Source organism: Sinocyclocheilus grahami, unplaced genomic scaffold (assembly GCF_001515645.1).
Source record: "Sinocyclocheilus grahami isolate Dianchi unplaced genomic scaffold, SAMN03320097.WGS_v1.1 scaffold51.1, whole genome shotgun sequence".
In the NCBI taxonomy this organism is placed as follows: Eukaryota; Metazoa; Chordata; class Actinopteri; order Cypriniformes; family Cyprinidae; genus Sinocyclocheilus; species Sinocyclocheilus grahami.
In genome coordinates, this window is record NW_015505230.1 from 1921885 (window position 1) to 1942098 (window position 20214).

At 36.8% G+C, this 20214-nt stretch overlaps 1 protein-coding gene across 1 annotated transcript; it reads right to left on the minus strand.

Moving 5' to 3' along the window:
* Nucleotides 1-5565: 5565 nt before the first annotated feature.
* On the minus strand, nt 5566-16033 carry LOC107583200 (calcineurin subunit B type 1-like). The gene is made up of 5 exons (XM_016269333.1): nt 15987-16033; nt 9318-9494; nt 8804-8863; nt 8419-8603; nt 5566-6261 (listed from the first exon to the last, which is right to left on the minus strand). The coding sequence occupies exons 1-5, from the start codon at nt 15997-15999 to the stop codon at nt 6214-6216; spliced, it is 483 nt and encodes a 160-aa protein (XP_016124819.1). The 5' UTR covers nt 16000-16033; the 3' UTR covers nt 5566-6213.
* Nucleotides 16034-20214: the final 4181 nt, after the last annotated feature.

Below are 20214 nucleotides of genomic sequence, written 5' to 3' on the forward strand. Positions count from 1 at the left end.
GTTTAGTAACGAAAGAAATATTTATGTCATACACATCTTTCAAGCACAGGAAATGAAGAGAAAATGTGTATTAAATCAAGAGTTGACTTCAGTTTACTGACTCAATTTCTTAGCTATCTGAAATACACATTTTCTGTGTGGTTTTGTTGCATTTATTTAGTAAATTATTAATATAATTAGTGTTTTCTAAGCTTGGAAAGGTTAAGGACATTTTATTACTATTAATTTTTCAAATATTTAGCTGGCTAACTTGCTTTTGTGCAGAGCAGAATTTGCTTGAAAAGTCACAGTAATGTCTGATTTGTTGGTGAATCAGTCTTATGAGTTGGTTCATTTTTTAAAGCATCAAAATCAGACAGAATCTAAGTGATTCATCAGTGAATCAGTCTGAATTAAAAAAAAAAAAGATGTTTACTAAATCATAAACATCTTTAAAAAATGGAAATGCATTGGTCAAATATGTTGGAATCCATAGGATTACAAATTCGCTGTAAGAGACTGCACCGTTTATGCCTGTATTGCATTTTGTTGCTTCATTTAGAGCCAGGCTGGCGCCCCGTTGCCAGCACATGGACATGGAGAACAGGTTTAAACTGAAGCAACAGGATCCTCACTGTCCTTTTGTCTGCTCGATAAACATGCTTATCAGCAGCCTGTGTGCAGAAATAAAGTCATCTGAGAATACACCTGAACTCCAGCTGAACCCGCTCTCCTCTCTGCTTTACTCCGATTCTCTCACTTTCATCAGTTATTCTCCTTCCCAATCAGTACGGCTAGCGATTCAAAGTATCGCTTGCTGATTCAGACACTGGGCCTGAGAAAAGCCAACCTGCGAGGCCAAGACTATTGTGCTACCGGGGCACAGACTCTGGAAGTGGATCTGTGTCCTCTGGTGTCTATGCATGTGTGTGGGAAACAGCAGTGTGTGTGTGTGTGTAGTTAGTTGTAAGTGATAGATGTTCTAATTTGTCTGTTGTGCTTCACCTGATATTGACTGATACAGCTTGTCTTGAATCTCTCCTGCAGAAAGATCCTGTACGGGACCCAGTTTTTGCAAGGGGGGAAAAAAAATGACGTGTTGGAAAATGTCTGTGAAATTTTCCCTTTGGTTTATTAGGGTATTTTGGGTCATATTTTTGAGCATTTTTCCGAGTCGGCAATTAATTGAGACTTCAATATGTGTTCTGCACTGAAAATAAGCATGGCCATTTAGATTTATGTAAAACATAAGCTGGTCCTGGAAAGAGAGTAGTTAAAGATCTCTGATGTGGGCTGAACATAGACTGTATTAAAGCGTGGACGTAGTGTCCGTGACGTCACCCGTTGGTTTCTGAAGAGAGTTTTTGAAGCTCAAAGTGGGCGGAGCCGGCCGACGCCATCTTGGCAGCGCGTCACTCCCGGATAATCGAAAATGGGCAAAGAGGCTTGGAGCTGGTTGCTGAAACCACGCCCACACCTAGCTCAACGGTGGAGACAGCAGCGGCAATCCACCTGTCACTCAAGTGGCCACGCCCTTAATTATGCACAATTTTAAGGCTTAATATAATTTAAACGGATGAGTTATAAAAAAATTCACCCCCCTCACAGTTGTCATGAAGGGCAAAATTAGCTATATAGACCAAAACCACTTTTGTACCAGGCTGTAAACATGTTTTTTTCTGCTGTAAAGTTGGGCATTTTAACATGGGGAGTCTATGGGACTGACTCCCTTTTAGAGCCAGCCTCTAGCGGCCAGTTGAATTGTAGTTTTAATCACTTCCGTGTTGGTTTCACAAGAGAGACTGGAAGGTGGCCGCTTGGGGCTGAAGCATAATTATATAGGCTATCTGCTGTTCTGGAACCGCTTTTAAGGATCCTTTTGCTTGCTGACCAGCTTAGTCAAGCTGGGAGAGCAGTTTAAACAGGCTGAGACTAACAAACCAGGGTTGTGTATCCCAAAAGCAACTATGGCCGCTAGTTCCGTCGTTACCAACAGAGTTCAATGGAACTAGCAACCACAGTTAGCTAACGATGATTTTGGGAAACGCACCCCAGTTTAGGTTGATTTAATTTGATTTCTTTACCAGGGAAATGTGTTGTAATGAAACAGACTACTGAGATAACCCTTCTTCTGAAAGGTACAACTACATTTGAATACCATTTGATTTAGTGAACGTTTCTTCTGAACATTTTTTCATAGGTGTCATTTCTGCTGGAGACTAAATGGAATAGACCTTAATCAGGTTCGACATACTGAGTTTGACAGGTGAAAACGAGATTGTCACTAATTCTAAATTAGCCGACATGACAACAATTGTAGTTAGTAACATAATCCATTGCATTACATATTCTAAGTAATATAATCAGATTACTTTTGACCTAACTGATTTATCACATTGATTTGAATACAATAATCTTGTACACTCTTAAAAATAAAGATGCTTCAAAAGGTTCTTCAAGCGATGCCATAGAAGAACCATTTTTGGTTCCACAAAGAACCATTCAGTCAAAGGTTCTTTAAAGAACCGTCTCTTTATTACCTTTTTATAATCTGAAGAACCTTCTTTCACCACAAAGAACCTTTTGTGAAACAGAAAGGTTCTTCAGATGTTGAAGGTTCTTTATGGAACCATTTAGACAAAAAGGTTCTTCTATGGCATCGTGAAGCACCTTTATTTTTAGGAGTGTACTATATTGGTAAAAAAAAAATATATAAAGAAAAAGAAAATAAATTCCATTCGTTGTTACTAACAACATAATGTGCATTAAACAATACGTGAAGGTTTCCCAAACTGGGGTTTGTGAAGATGAGTAATGAAAATAATAAAAATGTAAAATTATTTTAAAATAACAAAGTAAAATACTTGCCAAAAATGATGCAACATTTGTTTACCTGCATGTCATGTGACCATTAACCATATGCAACCAGTAACTTGCATTTTAATGTGTTTGAAAGACAGAAGCCTTCCAAAGACATAGTAATGCGTTGTTAAATAAGCCACTGAGTGATCAAATAAAAATGGATGTGTTCATCAGTAGTTGATGCAATTTTGAAATGTTGAGAAAACACTTAAAATTGAAATGATTTTTGTAAATTCAGTGGTCAAATGCTGTGTGGCATCTTTTCTGTGTGACTACAGCCCCCTAGTGACTGGTCTTTGTGTGAATGTCCATAAAACTGGAAGACTGAGAAAAAGATTTAGGGAGAATCAATACATTTTGATAATTAAAATAATGTAGTGCTATTGGGCGAGTAATCCTATAATCAAAAAAGAAACTAGTTTGATTTAGGAGCATTTTAAATGTAATATAATATACAAGTACTTAATTTTTGGAACCCGATTATGTAATCCAGATTACATGTAATCAGTTACTACGCAGCACTGGTTGCTAAACAACAGTAATATTAATTGAACACACTTTTAGCCCTCACAGCCTCATTTTCATTCCTGTTGAAACTTAAATATTGCAGGTTCTTTTCTGTGACCAAATCTAACCTTATCAGAACGTTGCAGTGAGGGGTTTTTGTAACAATCTAACGAAAATGTATACAGAACGATTCTTTTTTTTATAACCATAAACGCTGGATTTGCCCCTTTGACTGCATCTTTGATTCAAAAGAGTTCATTTGTTGTGTATTACGGTCACCTAGTTGGAAAACTATAATATTACAGCTTTAGGACTTCTAAGGTCAAATAGCTCGACCTTATAACTCGTAAAATAATATGCTTGTGTCGCAACGCATGTCTATTTAAAGAAACGGTTAGAAATAAGCTCTGGTCAAGATCAGGTACTTAATTACACTATTAATTCAAATAATTTATTCACACAATGGAATGAAAATGAGATGGAATGTCACAGAATTGAAACAATTGAATATTTGTAGCATCTTTTCACAGTGAGACAAACCAGCTAACGCCATAAAACATCACCGAATTCATAAAATCCATTGCCAACACTGACTTTTGTTATTGATTTTTTTTTTTTAATTATTGATGGGAAATCAAATATGAAGTAAGTCTTTAAAAACTGTGAGTATTATATCCGGTATATTAAGAAATTTATGATGAACACAACACTGTTGTACAAGTCTCAAATGTTTTATTTCTCATGTTCATGAATGACATTTCAATGGTTCCCACAGCATATGACGCAGCATGCAGAGAAATGAAGAAAGAAACAAAACGTTAAACCTAAAAGCGAAACGTTTTCATTCACTTGTATGTCTCCTGTGTCCAAAAACCACGGCTCTCCCATCGAAAGCTATACAGATGGCTGTCTGACCCCCAGCTAAAGAAATACAAAACAGAACTGAAAGCAAGGAGCATTAACAAGACACATTCTGTACAAAAAATAAAACATAACTCCCCTCTTTTTTTTTTTTTTTAAAGAGGAAAGAAAAAAAATCTTCGATGGACACCAATCCAGAATAACTCACATTTTTATTTGTTAATTTTCATAATAATAATAATAATAATATTTATGGATAAATGTAGTGAAGAAACTCGCTTTAAAGTCGTTTCCATATTTAAGCATTTACCAAAAGTTTGGCAACGTCCATATATTTATATGTAACTGTCATTCTGATTATAATATCTCAATAGTACGATTCATATGTAAACAAGAGAATCTTAACCCCCCCCAAAAATCAGATCTACATGCACAACAGAAAAAAAAGAGAGAGAGGGAAACCCTCCCGTATCATGCAAGCACATCACAAGACCTCGATGGTCTTCGGGAAAGACATATTTAAGCGTAGTCACCGTGCAGCAACTGGCGCGAAACGCCGGTTTGCGCGGGAGAATCACATTTAAAGCAAAACAGCGGAGTGACTGAACGCTTCGAGTTTATTCATCCCCACTGAAAGCGTCTGGTTTGGTCTCTCCTTTTTGAACAATCGAATCTTTGAAATGACGAAGGAAAAGAGAAACTGATCAGTCAGTCAGATCTGATTTTGCGTACTTCGACGAACCAACTCGATTAAAGCTTAGAAAAACCCGAACCCACAAAGCACGCAATCTGTCCTTCAATCCCTAATATACAAATATAAGATACTTAGGTCTTTACAATGCTGCCTGCAGTCAAGTTGGAAAAAATTAACCGTAAATTTCCACACACAAATATTAAAATCAGGATTCAGTTTGCCACAATATGCACTGTATCCTCATATGTAACTACAATGTCGAGAGGTCAATCAAAATTACTTGTTTGCGGTGTTAAAATGATAATAAATCCAGAATACACGCATAAAAATGTCCAGAAGTTTTACTGATGGCACTGTTCCATCCTACAGTAACGTGGTGTGATCTGATCGTCCCTTCCCACCCGGCCCCTGCGATAAAACACCGGTCTTAAAAGTAAACCATAGTCATATATGTGCACAACTTCAAATATATTTGCTTTTTATCCTATAGTCTACTGTATATCAGAAAGCGAGACGGTAGATGAACTCCCTGACGATATTAACACCGCACACGTTACATACACTCACACATTTTCGGTAAAAAATTCAAATCGGATTTGCATTTTGCATGAGATCTGAAGCAGATGTTTGCTCAAAAGAGGTGGAAGCAAAAAAACAAGCTTGATAATAAACTTTTTTTTAATCTCCCCATGACATGAAGAACATCAGATAGCGATTCCAATATTCAGCTATTGTTAAATCCCATGTATAGGCCCATGTTTCGATTGGCACTTCATGCTTGAAGCGTGTTGCACTGAAATCAAGTGTCAAGTCATATATATCGCTCACATACACATATTCCCAGTAGACCTAGATCATCTTTAAAAAAGACAGGACCAAAATAAATACAAAAATCCCCCCTTCAAAAAGAAAAATAAAGAACGTACCAACATGCATACACACACACACACACACACACGCTAACACACACCCCCTCCTCTCTTCCTTCTCTACCACACTGAGTCGCTCGGTAATCGATAGAGAAATCGTCTCTCTGACTGTCCTTAAATACCCGAGAATGTGGACAGAAGAATCTCATGCTCTATAACACTTAGGATGGCAGGCGTCACAAGGCTCAGGGAGTACAGACGGAGAACAGAGGCATCATTCAGAGAAATACTTCCATAGAAAGAGAGAGAGCAAGAAAAAGAGCGACAGACAGAGAGAGAGAGAGAGAGAGAGAGAGAGCGTGTTAGCGGAACATCTGGAGCTGATTCTCAGAAATGGAGAAGTGAAAAGTGTGTGTTCAGTGAAGGGCCTGTTCCATCTTGTCACACGTCCACCACCATCTTTTTGTGAATGTCTAAGCCACCAACCACCTGCGGAAGAGAAGGAAAAGGATGACACGAAAAATGTCAGTGCATTAAAAAGAAAAAGCATAATAATTTGATGGCAATTTTTTACTGTGCAAACATTTATAGCACATTAATTAAAGCACCACTGCTAAAACATACCAAAACTAAAAACATAAACTGGAAAAATATCAATAACTAGTCAGTTGTTCGACACAGTCTACTATTGCAACCCACTTTAGAGACAACATTCCAACAGTTGACAAACAGCCCAAAAATTAAAGATTTTATGGTAAATACTATTATGAACATGTTAATTATATTCATATTAAATGTTAATTATTATCTTTAATGTTCACTTTACAAAAAAAATCAATAAATTCAGTCATTCATGAGTACTGGACAATATATATATTTCAAAATCATTTAATAGAAACTGACAAGTTTTCCATTGAATGCCGGAATCATTAAAAATAAAATACACTCTGAAACCAGTAATAACCAATGCTTGGGTTAAAATGAGTGATGCACCAAAATTTCGGCATCTGAAAAGACTCGTTCAAAAATTAATTTTGCGTTTCGGCCAAAATCATTGACTGAAATTATGTTTAAAGGGGTGGTTCAGTGGTTTTTTTTCTATGCTTCATTGTGTTTAGGGTGCAGTCTAACATGTGTTAATGCTTAGTTAAAAAAAAACAAAAAAACATTATTTTTCACATAATTTACCTTTATTCCACACCGCTCTGTCCCTTCTCTGAGAAACACGCTGATCAATTCCTGCTTTTATGAAGCCCCGCCCTCAGAAATACGCGATGGGCTCTGATTGGTTAGCTAGCCCAGTGTGTTGTGATTGGCTAAACCGCCTCTAGTGCGCGTCTAAACGTCCCGCCCCTCACCTCAGCGGCATGTGCTCCAGTTGTATTATAAACAATGGCGTCGTTAATATCGCTTATCAGTTTGAGCCCGATTGAGAAGCAGAGGATATTATTGAAGAGGATCGCGCAGAACCTGTGCAAGCACTGCTCTTAATGCCTATGTTTTTTGTTTTCTCATACTTTTAGATACGCTGTTATTTGTAAATGCCACTGCTTATGTTAGCTTTTAATATACGGTTTTATCCTGATTAAAGCTTTAATACATTACGACAACTGCACGCGCTTCCATGTTTAACGTTTCTCATAGCTATGTGAAAATAAGTGTATAATTGGAACAGTTCATTGTTGGAGCTGAGCTGAATGAGAGAGAGAGAGATGCAGAGCAGGGGGACGCGAGGAACAGTATTAAGAACTGCTGCTTTAAAACGTTGATTTTGAAACTTGTGAATCCATTAGAATCTTTAGAAGACAGAATCAGGATTCATATATGAATAGATTTTTACGTGCACCGCTAGTTTTCTCTTCCTCTTCTCTAAAGCAGCGCAGCATGGCCTCGCCCCCTTTGCTGCCTTTTCCCGAGGGCGGGGTTTATCTGGGTTTGTTACATCACAAACCCGGGAAGTAACTCGTTGTAGTCCCTACCAGCCATTTTTGTAGGCATTAAACTGCCAGAATTTTAAAAGACGATATCTCCGTTTGCATTGAACTTTCAGCTTCGTAACTTTGCAGATATTGTTTATGCTCAAACAGCAACATTACACACTAACTAACGTTAAAAATGTGAAATCGCAATCAACCACCCCTTTAATTAGTGCTTCTCTGATGGCGTGTTTTGACTATGTAAGCATTTATTTGTGCACACAGTGTGGATAAGCTACAACAGGTAAACTATGGAAAGACGTCAATAAAACAGCTTCTAGAGGAGAATTTTGCTAAATATGCTCTATTACATAGTCTTTATATTTGTATATTTGCCTGTTGTCCTTATTTCATATACATATAATAAATCTCATGAAAACAAGGTTTTATTACAGACACAGTTTAAATTTTTATATTTTAATAACATATTGGAGTAGAAACAATTATATCAGAAAGTTGATCACTTGATTATTCAATTGGTTATTAAATAAACTTACATTTTTAGTTTCGGTAAAGTACTTCTGGTGCCTCATTAACCCTTTGTTTTATTTTCAGCTCATTTTCTCTTGCAGCAAAAGCTGAACATGGCAATTGCAGAAGAAAGTGTTTGGTGTGTCAAATTTAGCTGTATCCCAACATTAAAAACCAGACCCAAAATGAAATGACTCACAATGCAGAACTCCTCGAAAGATATCCTCCCGTCCCCATCCTTGTCTGCGTTGATGATGGTTTTGTCGACAATCTGCTGCAGCTGGGTGTCCTTCAGGTTATTCCCTACCATCATCTTCAGCACCTGGAACAGCTCACCGTTGGATATGTAGCCATCCTTATCCATGTCATAAATCCTGAACGCAACTGCAGAAACAAACAAAGAATAAAAAACCTGCCGGAAAGTGTGATCAAATGCTTTGCTCCAGTGCACTACAGACTAGTTTTATGAGGGGTTTTTGTGTTTATTTTGGTTTGGCTCAACACTGGATGAACATAGTTGTACTAAACTCTTAAACTTAACTAGAGGAAAGTGTTGGTGAAATTCAAGACTGAAAGACACTCACAGCGGAGCTTCTGCTCCTTGTCGCCCTTGACGCTGAACTGAGAGACGCCTTCAATGAACTCTGCAAGAAAAAAGACGGAAAATGGGAGTGTGATTTACACTCTTCACCTTTAATCGGGTCAAGTTATGTTCATGCATCTGAACTCCTCTAGAAAAGAGAGCCTCTGAAACCAGCAAATCTTGTGCTTCCACAAAAGTGCACTGGACTTCTCAATGCAACCATTTCAACTGAGATCTGTGTCAGAAAATGAACACATAATCTTACATTTCCTGTAGGAAATATCGGTTCTTCTAAAAGAGTTTAGCCCTTTGATTCGCATGAAGGCAGTTATGAATGGTTAAAAATATGCAAGGAAAACAAGACCAATCACAATTCAGCATGCAAATGAATGCAAGCAAAAAACACCAATCGGAATTCAGTATACTTTGCAATGACATCACCATCTTGATGCGTAGAACCCCCCCCCCCCCAAACAATGTACACTACACATCAACTGAAATAAACAGAAATAAACCTTTAAAGTCCACTTCTCCATTTCCGTCTGTGTCGAATATATCGATGACTCGCTGCACCAGCGGGTTCTGCTGCAACTCTGGTAGAGACATAAACTCCTCCACACTGAGAGAACCCGAGTTATCCAGGTCGAGTTTCTTAAACCGCTTTCCTAGTCTTTTAATCTCATCAGCATCAACTGAAATAGAGAGAGAGAGAGAGATGGACAAATAGTGAGAACAAGTAATTTCAACACAAAACACAATCAATACATCCTTTTCTCTTAGATTTTCCTCAGCTACAACCATACATCCATCTTTAAAATGTCAATTTAAACCAGCTTCAAAGATTGCACAAGTTTTAAAACACGCACTCACACACACAGGGATGCAATATTCCACATCCAGGGCTCTCACACACACTTCCATTCACCTTTGGGTGCCATCAGAAAGCCAGAACTCATCCCAGAATGAGCCTTACCCAGTTTCTCCTGCCTGGCAGACATGGTCATCCCTCAGAGGACTGCTGTTCAACTACAGCTCGCTCTTGTGCTCTGTGGGTCCGCTAAATGGCCTAATCTCATTCACACAGCCACGTGGTGCACACCTCCAGTAACCGGCTACCAGGCGGTTTGCTGATAGCACTGTGCAGTTAATCGAATTAAAAATCGAAATCACAATGTGGCCGAGAGCAGCGATTCTCAACCATTGTAACACTTCAAGTCCCTCGATGTCAGAGGCCCCAATACACATGTAACAAAGTACTTGTACTTCTGCATAACTCACTCTGCTCAACTAACATAGACGTTTTAAAGGAAATAACGATTAAAAATGCTGATATAAATACTGAGGTCAAGTGTACCATTTAAGAAGACAACATGGTAAACTTATCACTAATTTAATGATTAATTTTAGATTTCTCATTTGAATTTTATATGCTTTTCAAAAAAAAAAAAAAAGTTAAACATTTAAAAAATTTATTAAATACAAATGTCTGGCATGCTAATTTTAAGGGAGTGCAATTGTGTTAACACATTAATGGAAATTTACCAGATTTTTTTTTTAATTTCGCTTTAATTTATATGTCTTTGCATGAACAAACAGATAAAATAAAACATTTGAAGTTTTCAGCCATTTTTAATATAATTGTAACAATTGAAAGTTACAATAATTTGAATATACATGAGGTACTGCATACTCAGAAATTCAGAAAAACTAAACTAATGTCTTCCATTAAGGACAAAAGTGAATATCTGGGTCTCAGGACGACAGTTTAAGTTCTTTACAATATTCCAGTACAATAACATAATATCAAGTTGACTTTGACTCTGAAGTTTCAATGAAAAGCAAGCAGATGAAAAAAGAGCTCTGCCTTACTGGTGTTGTACATCCAATTATTCTCTGAGACACAAGAGGTAAAGAGACATATGCTGATTTCTGCTGTGCTATTTTGAGTTTGTGGACACTTCCCTGATTACCCTCAAGTGGATGATGCAACTGCTTATTTTACATATCTAATAATATGCCATGGATTAACCCTGATACAGTTAGTGCCAATGTGTGTCATTAAACCAGGTGACTGTATTACACCATCATGCATCTGTCATTCACCGAGACGTCAGGACAAAGCATGCCAGTGTCACAGTACAAATACTGAAAGTGTTATTTACGCTACCTAAAGGTGCATTCAAGGCAACAGAAGAATAAAAACAAGAGCTAAAGTTTTCACGCTATGCACTACGGCCCATTCGGCATCAGCAGGGGCAGTTGCATCACTGAGCCACAGTATTCAAACAATGTTGAGATGGGAGAGCCAGAGGGGAAATATTTATAACTGTCATGCTGATCCTCAATGGTTGGTCTCTCACCCTCACCCACTGTAATAGCTGATAAGTGCCTCTTAGAAAAGCCCCCTAGCAACAAGGACGGCCAACCCAGTGGAGGGAGAGCAGCGGTGTACGTGCTCATTAGCGCATGATGGTTTATAAAAATGTGTCAACTGCCGCAATATCATTTCTTCTACCACTGTTTTGTGGTAATAATTGTTTCACTTTAAAAATGTGTCTAAGGACATTACATTCTGCTCCATTTAGTTGTTTTTAAACATAAGAACTTGTCTTAATGCTCTAAGAAAGCTCAGTACAAGTTAAGCTCAACTGACAGCATGTGGCATAATGTTTTTTTTTAAAGATAATGCACTCCTATTACTTATGAACAGTGTTGGGGGTAACGCATTACAAGTAATGCGAGTTACATAATCAGATTACTTTTTTCAAGTAACTAGTAAAGTAACGCATTACTTTTTTAATTTACAAGAAAATATCTGCGTTACTTTTTCAAGATATAACGCATTACTTTCCATAAAAAGTAACTAAGTAACGTAATTAGTTACTTTTTTTAGGGAGTAACCCAATATTGTAATGCATTACTTTTAAAAGTAACTTTCCCCAACACTGCTTAGTGGGAGAAAGTGCAACATGAAATAAGGTGGAATAGTCCCGCCTTCTTAACAAAAGAGCCAATCACTAATTGATAAAGTCATCGCATCACTGCAGCTGCCTTTAGAAGCTCCAGTTGCTATAGAAACAGGACTTCTAGACGCACATGCACATTGGCAGGTCTGGCCTGAAAAATTGTCAGATTTCTTTGGTGAATTCAAATATGAAATTGAATCATTACCTTGGTGAACAGCTTTGGAGAATTTGGTGTTTCCCCATTCAAAGAGATTCAAAGAGCTGTACTTGCAGGACTGAAATAATAGCATTTCAAAGATGGCCACCGAGTGAATGACTTTCCTAAAAGGGACTTTGTTACCACTGCAGATATTCTTTTTTATTTGCTCTGCCTTTTTGTTAAAAGAAATAAGGGCATCTGGGTTACAGTGAGGCACTTACTGCACAAAGGAAGTAAAAAGTCAATTTTTAAATATTAAAATACTATCAATAAAAAAAGTAAACAACGTGTTGCATAATAACTATACTTGTGTGTGTAAATCCAATTTTATTTAAAAATTATTTAAAGTTTTATAGCTCAACTAACAGTTTTATCAAAAGAATTAATGTAAGTGCTTACATTCATAAATTCTGCTTTTAAATGATCCAAATTTTATTTAAAGTCGAAATCGTTTTTGTGGTAATCAACATTACACTACAAATGCTACCCAGAATACTGCTTTAATTATACAGGACGACCTTAACACCAGTTCAGACGACTGACTGACTAGCACATTTTGAAAATGCATAGTTTTGCACATTCTCTAGTAACCATGACCCATCATAACAATGCAGTGCTATATTGTTGTGCTCAACCTGGTGACCATCTAATCGCTTGCATTTCACATAAACAGTCTGTGTTTGCCAGATGCATTTCATCTACAAAAATGATTTGGGACAATGTCATAAGCGTCCTGTTACCACAGTCACTAACTGGAGAGAGCTTGTGGTTGCTAAGCACCCATCTGACCAACAGGTGGCTCAGTTTCACAGCAGCATACTTGTTCTCACCCTGTTACAGCCCTGCAAAATGTATTACTGTTGCCTCTTCATTCTGCAGCTAAACATCTTGGGAATGAAGCAATTAATCTTTCACCCTTCACCTTGACCTCCCACTGCTTTCATCAGTACTGGGTTGAATGAGGAAGAACTGATCACTGGATTTGTCAGGTTAGTGGCATGCTAGCATCAGATCAGATCTTTAAGAGGTTTGTCCTCTTATTCACAGGACACATACATGCAGTTTATTCTTTGCTGTGCACTGTATGTATCAGGAAGACTCATCTTAATCCAATGGTCTTCCCTCTGTGGTCTTGGAAACCTGTGCCAGTGAAGTTGCCATAGCAACATTAAGGGAACCCTGTGCTTGTTTCATTTACAACTTCATTTTTTTTCACAGAGCAAAAAAAGTTTAATAATTAAGATATCATTACAAATTTCTGCACATCAGTACATTTTATCTAATCAAAAAGCAATGTCTATTTGTGGAAAGGTTATGTAGTAACAGTTACACCCAAATGCATTTCTTAAAGGGGCAGTTCACACAATAATTACAATTCTGTGATCAATTACTCTCCCTTATGCCATGCCAAACCCGCATTACTTTTTTTTTTTTACTTAGAAGTTGCTTGAACCTATAACTTTTACTGTTGAACATAAAAATAAAAATATATTTTGGACTCTACTGACATTCCTAGTTTGGACAAAAATATAAAAAAAATATATCTCCTTTTGGTTTGGAACAACATGATGTTGAGTAAATGATGGCAGAATATTGATTTATGGGTGAACTGTCCCCTTAAATAATTGGAAAGGATAGGCTCTAGATTTTTCAGTCAAGCACTGGTCAGCACTTTTACATTAAAAAAGAGGTGTCAACAGTCCAAAAGCTCCTCTAATGTATTTGTCAGTGTTTACAATGTCTAAAATAGAGCAGAAAAAAACACATAAAAAAGAAACCTATTAAAAATGGACCATCACCTCGTGTTCTTCTACTCACTCCCACCAACTCTAAAAATAAACAGGCTCTTCCTGCAGCCCCGAGACTAACCTTTACCAGCTGGAGGCATTTATAGCCCTTATTTCCACAGTACGCCACCCTGTCTAGTCTGGTTGCACTAGCGCTGGCCCTGCTCCAGACATGGAGAGCCCCACTGATCCAGGGGATACCCTCTGCCTCACATCTTGATCTCCAGCTGATCCCAGAGCAACAGGCACAGGTGTTTAAAGGGCCGAACTAGACTACACTGACTGCTTATACCACAAGCAACATGTAAGTGACTAACCACAGGTCATCTTTGTTTATGATGTGAATGTGCAAAATTTCAAATTTAAGTTAAAGTGCCCCTATTATGGATTTTTTAAAATGACCTTTCATGCAGTGTGTAACACAGCTCTAAGTGAATGAAAACATCCTGCAAAGTTTAAAATCTGAAAGTGCACCGTGTATAAAGTTATTGTCTCTCAAAAGAAAGAGTCGACTCTGAATCATTGAAACGAGTCGTTTTTAAAACGAATCCCAAGCAGTTTCATGTTGACCTCATCATGAAACATTAGCATATTGCCCACCCACTTGTTGGTCTTTTCGCCTTTGGTCAGAATGAAAATGCTAATTAATTTTAAATAGAATAGATAAATATAGCGGTTTCCCCGGTAATGCTGTACACAAAGCAGCACTGCGCTCACAAACGCTGCTTTATCAGGCATTACAGGCATGATGCAATGAAACGGAGACCAAAGGCGGGGTTTGGAAAAATGAATCGTTAAACGAATCGCTTGGTAGTCATTGAGCAAATAAGGTAAAAATAAATGCATATTATAAGACGATGAAAGTGTTTTTTGACTGTGCATGCATGTCAACCTATTGTTCGGGACTCCCAAAACCAAAATATGAACCTTTCATTACCCATAATAGGGGCACTTTAAATTACTAAAATTAAAATGACTAAAACTGAAATAAAAATGAATGAAACAAAAACGCACAATATGCACCAGATGAGCTGAACACACTTTCAAAACCGTGTATTTGCCTACATAATCCATAGATCAATAATTACATAATCACTGTTTTCTATATTGTTGTGGGTTTTTTATTTATTTATTTTAAGAGTGCTGAAACAAATCCAGATATGGACGGCTGGTGTTTAAAACATCGTTTTAGACCTAGCACTTAACCAAAAATAATTTAGCTCAGAATTTAGCTTAACCTACATAAACTATGACTGGATTTACCCTATTTACCCAAAAAAGTAATGCAAAAGTACCTAAAGGGATTTTTTTTTAAAATAACACAAAAATTAGTAAAAATGTACTAATATGTATATAAAAAAATAAATGTTAACAAAAATAAAATGCTTATTTTATTTCACTCAGTAATTTTCATTTAGTTTAAGTATTAAAATTACTAAAACTAGAAGTAAAATAAAAATCAATACAAACTAAATGGAAATAACTAACAAAATAAATAAAAACAACAAAAATATTACAATATTACTAAAAATAATTTGTTTAATTACATCTTTTTTTGCTAGTATTGTTGATACCCATTTACTGATGCCTCTGTTAAATTGATTTTTTATTTTTATTTTTATTTTTTAAAGTAATTTCTGGGGTTAAAATATGTACAATATTAGTAATTCAGCATTACTTTGTGCCATCATTTTCAACATTTAATAGGCCCAACTCTTAAAGAACATTAAAAAAATATATATACTTTTAATTTAAGTGAACTTAAAACAATCTTCACTTAACCCATTATAATAAATGTCACATTTAGCTGTGGCTTTTATATAGTGTGTTATATGTAGTGTACATAGTAATACAGTGAAGTTTCGCTGTCTGTCAGTATCAGCTCTCTCTCTCTGTGTTTAAACGAGAGCTGTCTGTTACTTTCCCCCCCACTAAGTTTATTTTGCACATTCATTGTCACAGTAAATAAGCACAATTACTAGAAACATTTGGTATCAGTTTTTTAATGTGAGGATCGATCCTTTCGATACAACGTCAGTATCACAAGTATTCACACTTATTTCTGCAACTAGAGCTGTGCCTCTTAATCACTGATATATATACAGTATATGGGAAGAACCACTGAAGTTTTAGTTTGACTCGCTGATGCTTCAGTACCTCTGGTGAAATTAAGGAAACAAAAAAAACAAATACAATTTGAGGTAAGATGTAGCAACAGCCCAAAATACTTACAGTGTGAGCACATCTCCAAAGGATAACTCGCCTCATTTCCCTGTAGAGAGAGAACAAGAGTCTGAATCAGCATGACAGTGCACATGAAATGTTACTGATCAGTCCTACAGGTTCTGTAAAACTTGACAGACATACAAAAAATATCCAAAGGGGCCGAAGTTCACTTCTAACAGCATAATCAATGACTCGGCCTCATCAAATATCTCAACAACGCATACCATCTATTAGTGCTGGGCGGTATACTGGTTCATACTGAATACCGGTGTTTATTTTTGTTATGATAAGAATTTTTAAAATGCCGCTGTATGTCACTTAAACAACGTTCGGAACGCGACACTGTTTGAAAGAAGTCCCTTTTCACTGTTGCACTGTGGTGAGGGAACAGCTGAATGGGTTACTAAGCGTGAACGTTCCGAAACTGAAGCTGTAGAACTAATAGAACGTGATGACACAGAAGAACTCATCCACAATATCCACACTGACCTCCACAAATATCCACCGCCCCCCGCCATCAGCTCCCGCGTCTCACACACACACACACGAGCGTGACTTTAGCACTAGATTTAGCAACTTTCAGACCCTTTTAGCGGCTTTTTTCCATAGAATATTCATACTGACAAACCTAGCGGCTTTTTTGGATAAACCTTTGCTATGGTTCAGTTGGACGATTTCTCCAGTGCTGTCCCGCGAACGCGAGGTCTGACTTTCCCGGAGAAGTGTCGCCTCTCTCGGCGTCTGTTCTGTGCAGCGAGCGGCAGAGAAGCACCGCAGCCGACTCCTCAATAAATGAGTACAAAACAGCGTTTCCTAGCACCTGTCACTTACTGATTGTTTGGAATTATAAATATGAGCGTAGTTCGTCTGTTAATATCACATGCACTTTTTTGTTTGTTGTTTTTTTTAGTTCGTTACTCAGATGCAGGCAGTGCGCTGCATGAGACAAAAAAGTAATATACAGCCAAAACAACCGCATAACTGCTCTTTAGTGTAGATGCATGTTGATTTTATCAGACGATGTCGCGATTATAAATGAGAGTGACTCCTGGTTAGTATGTATTCAAAGGGGTCGTGTTTAGTCACTATATAGTGGTATTTTTAGACAATATTCACTCATCATGACAGTAAAATAGGGCATTCTAAGTCAATATACTGCAGTATTTCCTCTCTCAATCAGTAGAAAATATGGTTAACACCCGGTCATGCTTGAAAAAAAAAAAAACGTTATGTACCGTGAAACCGGTATAATTTTGAAAAATACCGTGATATAAATTTTTGGTCATAACGCCCAGCACTACCATCTATTATACAGCTGTCACAAGGTGAAAGGGTCATCAGAGTCACAACTATGGCTCGTAATGTGTCTTAGTTAATTAGCTAATCAGATTTGAGGAGTGAGTTTACAGTGCTATGCAGGAGGCCATCAGTCTCAGAGAAGAGTCTGGATTTTGCTGTGTATAATACTGTAGATGTCACAGACACTACATAATCAATGATCATATCAGCAATCATTCTGAAAGGGAAACCGCAACATCCTTTACTAATGACTTGATTGACTTAACTCATCAAAAGCTACAACGAAGTGTGGTTAATGGCTGATGACTCAAAGTTTGGTCAAATGTTTTAATGTTTTTTAAAGTCTATTCTGCTCACCAACGCTGCATTTATTTAATTAAAAATACAGGAAAAACAGGAATGTTGTGAAATAATATTACAATTTCTAATAACTCTAATTCTAATTCTCTTTTTTAATATATTTTAAAATGTAATTTATTCCTGCGATGCAAAGCTGAATTTTCAGCATCATTAATCCAGTATTTAGTGTCACGTCATCCTTCAGAAATCATTCTAATGTGCTGATTTGATGCTCAAGACACATTTCTTATTATTATCAATGTTGAAAACGGTTGTGCTATACATTATTATACCTTTTTTTTCCATTACTAGAGGGCCACTGGCAAACATGTATTGACCACAATATAAATGTGTTAAGCAAAATCTAAATGGCTAAATCTCTAGCGACTGACACATGATAGAGTCATACCAGCCAAGCATTCCTTTGTCATACATTAGAGTGGAAATACACACTGCAATAAGCCAAGAAAGAAATCAGGACACCCCATCACCATCCAGTTTCAGCACACTGGGACACGCAGAAATAGCAGGAGACAGAGAGAGAAGACAATATATACCATGATAGAGAGAAGAAAAGTAGAGGAAGAGGAAGGAAAGACAAAGAGAGACACTGTAACAGGGACATCAGAGCTAAAAACTCTCTCTATTAGCAATGCAATTCTGCCCTCAATTTAATGCTAAAAGATTAACATTATGTTAATATAGCCTACATACACTATTGATTCAAATTTTGGCGTCAGTAAAATGTTTTTAAAGAAATTCATACTTTTATTCAGCAAGGACACCTTAAATTAATATTAAAGTGACAATCAAGGCTTTTATAATTATACAAAAAAATATATATTTCAAATAAATGCTGTTGTTTTTAACTTTCGGTTAATAAAATAAATCATAAAAATGTATCACAGTTTTCACAAAAATACTTAGCAGCACAACTGTTTTCAGCATTGATAATAATCAGAAATGTGTCTTGAGCATCAAATCAGCATATTATACTGATTTCTGAAGGATCATGTGACACTGAAGACTGGAGTAATGATGCTGACAATTCAGCTTTGAATCACAGAAATAAATTACATTTTAAAATCTATTCAAGTAAAAAAAAAAGTTATTTTAAATTATAATAATATTTCACAATAGTACTGTTTTACTGTATCTTTTTTTTTTTATCAAATAAATGAAGCCTTGGTGAGCATAAGAGACTTCATGCAAAAAGAGCAGCTTGGACATTCTGAATAACATCTTGTTTCGGGGTTTCATGGTAGAAAGAAAATAATACAGCATTAGAATGAGTAAATTATGAACGTTTTCATTTTAAAATGAACTACGGATGAGACAAGAAGAGGGTAAGATTTCCGAAAAAAAAAAAAAAAGAATAATGGTCGAAAGGTGTGCAATCAAAAATCAAGTTGTTTCAAGTCAGCAAGAGGAATGGTGCTTTCATTGAGCTGTGTGTTGAAGGCCTGTTATGACTTGCAGGGAGAATCCAAATCTGCCACAACCTAATAGAGAGCGGGACAGATAAACCGGGACATCATCACTGTGCCTAGACGTTTCTAGTACAACTTCCAGAATATCTAGAGCTCTCCATTAGACGTTTATTACATAGTTTCATAGCTTACAAAGTGAAGTCCCTGTGCGACTACATACTAGAGCCATTTCATGACGCTAAAATAAAAGGAGACGTTTTCTAATATTGTTCTAAGATAAAAAATTCAAGCACACTGATAAACCATGTAGAGATAGTAAAGGAGGTGTATTTCCGTGCTGTGTGTACATAAGTGTGTGTATTTGCACATATGGTGTGGAAGTAGATTAAACAGTGTGTGAGACAGGTCACTTGAGTCACTGCGTGGTCGAACGCTGTTCTCGGACTTCTCTAGTTTACTGTATTAAACATAGCCGTTTCAGTATGTCCCTCCCTCTAAAATTAGTTTGAGCGCTCACGTGCACTACAAGCAGACAGTGTTTTGCCATAGCTAGTAGGTTAGCTAAGGTTGAGTGCCCTGTGCTATTTTGACTTTAGTGGTAGAGAGACAGCAAATGAACTTAAAGTGGATTGAGGGTTTAGGATTACTTCATCTGGTACGGTCTCAAGTATGGGCGAGTCGACAGGCAAGGAAAGATGTCTCAAAGCAAAGAAGAGGTGGAGGAAACTTTCATACAAATGTAGCAATGTTCGATTGGGCTACGTTTGACTCTTTATGACATCACAACACTCCCAATCACGTCCATTCAATAAAAATGCTTATTAATAAGACATCAGGATCATCTGAGGCAACTGGCTTCTGGACAGATTTCATTACTTCCATGACTTAGTATTTTTCCAGGAAATTTTTCCAGTGCTATATGTTTGAAGAAATACTTTAATAAGTGTTCTTTGGGTATACCCAATAAATACTGCATTTATTGCGTATTTTTAAATGGAAAGGTCAGGTGAAAAGTAATGATTTGAAATGAATATGCAAATCGTGCCTTTATCTATAAGCATTTGGTTAACAGATGTTCACTTGCATAATTTAGCAGACATTTAAAAAAGCATAAAAAAATGTAAGAATGAAAATCTATTTTTAAAATGAATGTTATAGATATTAAA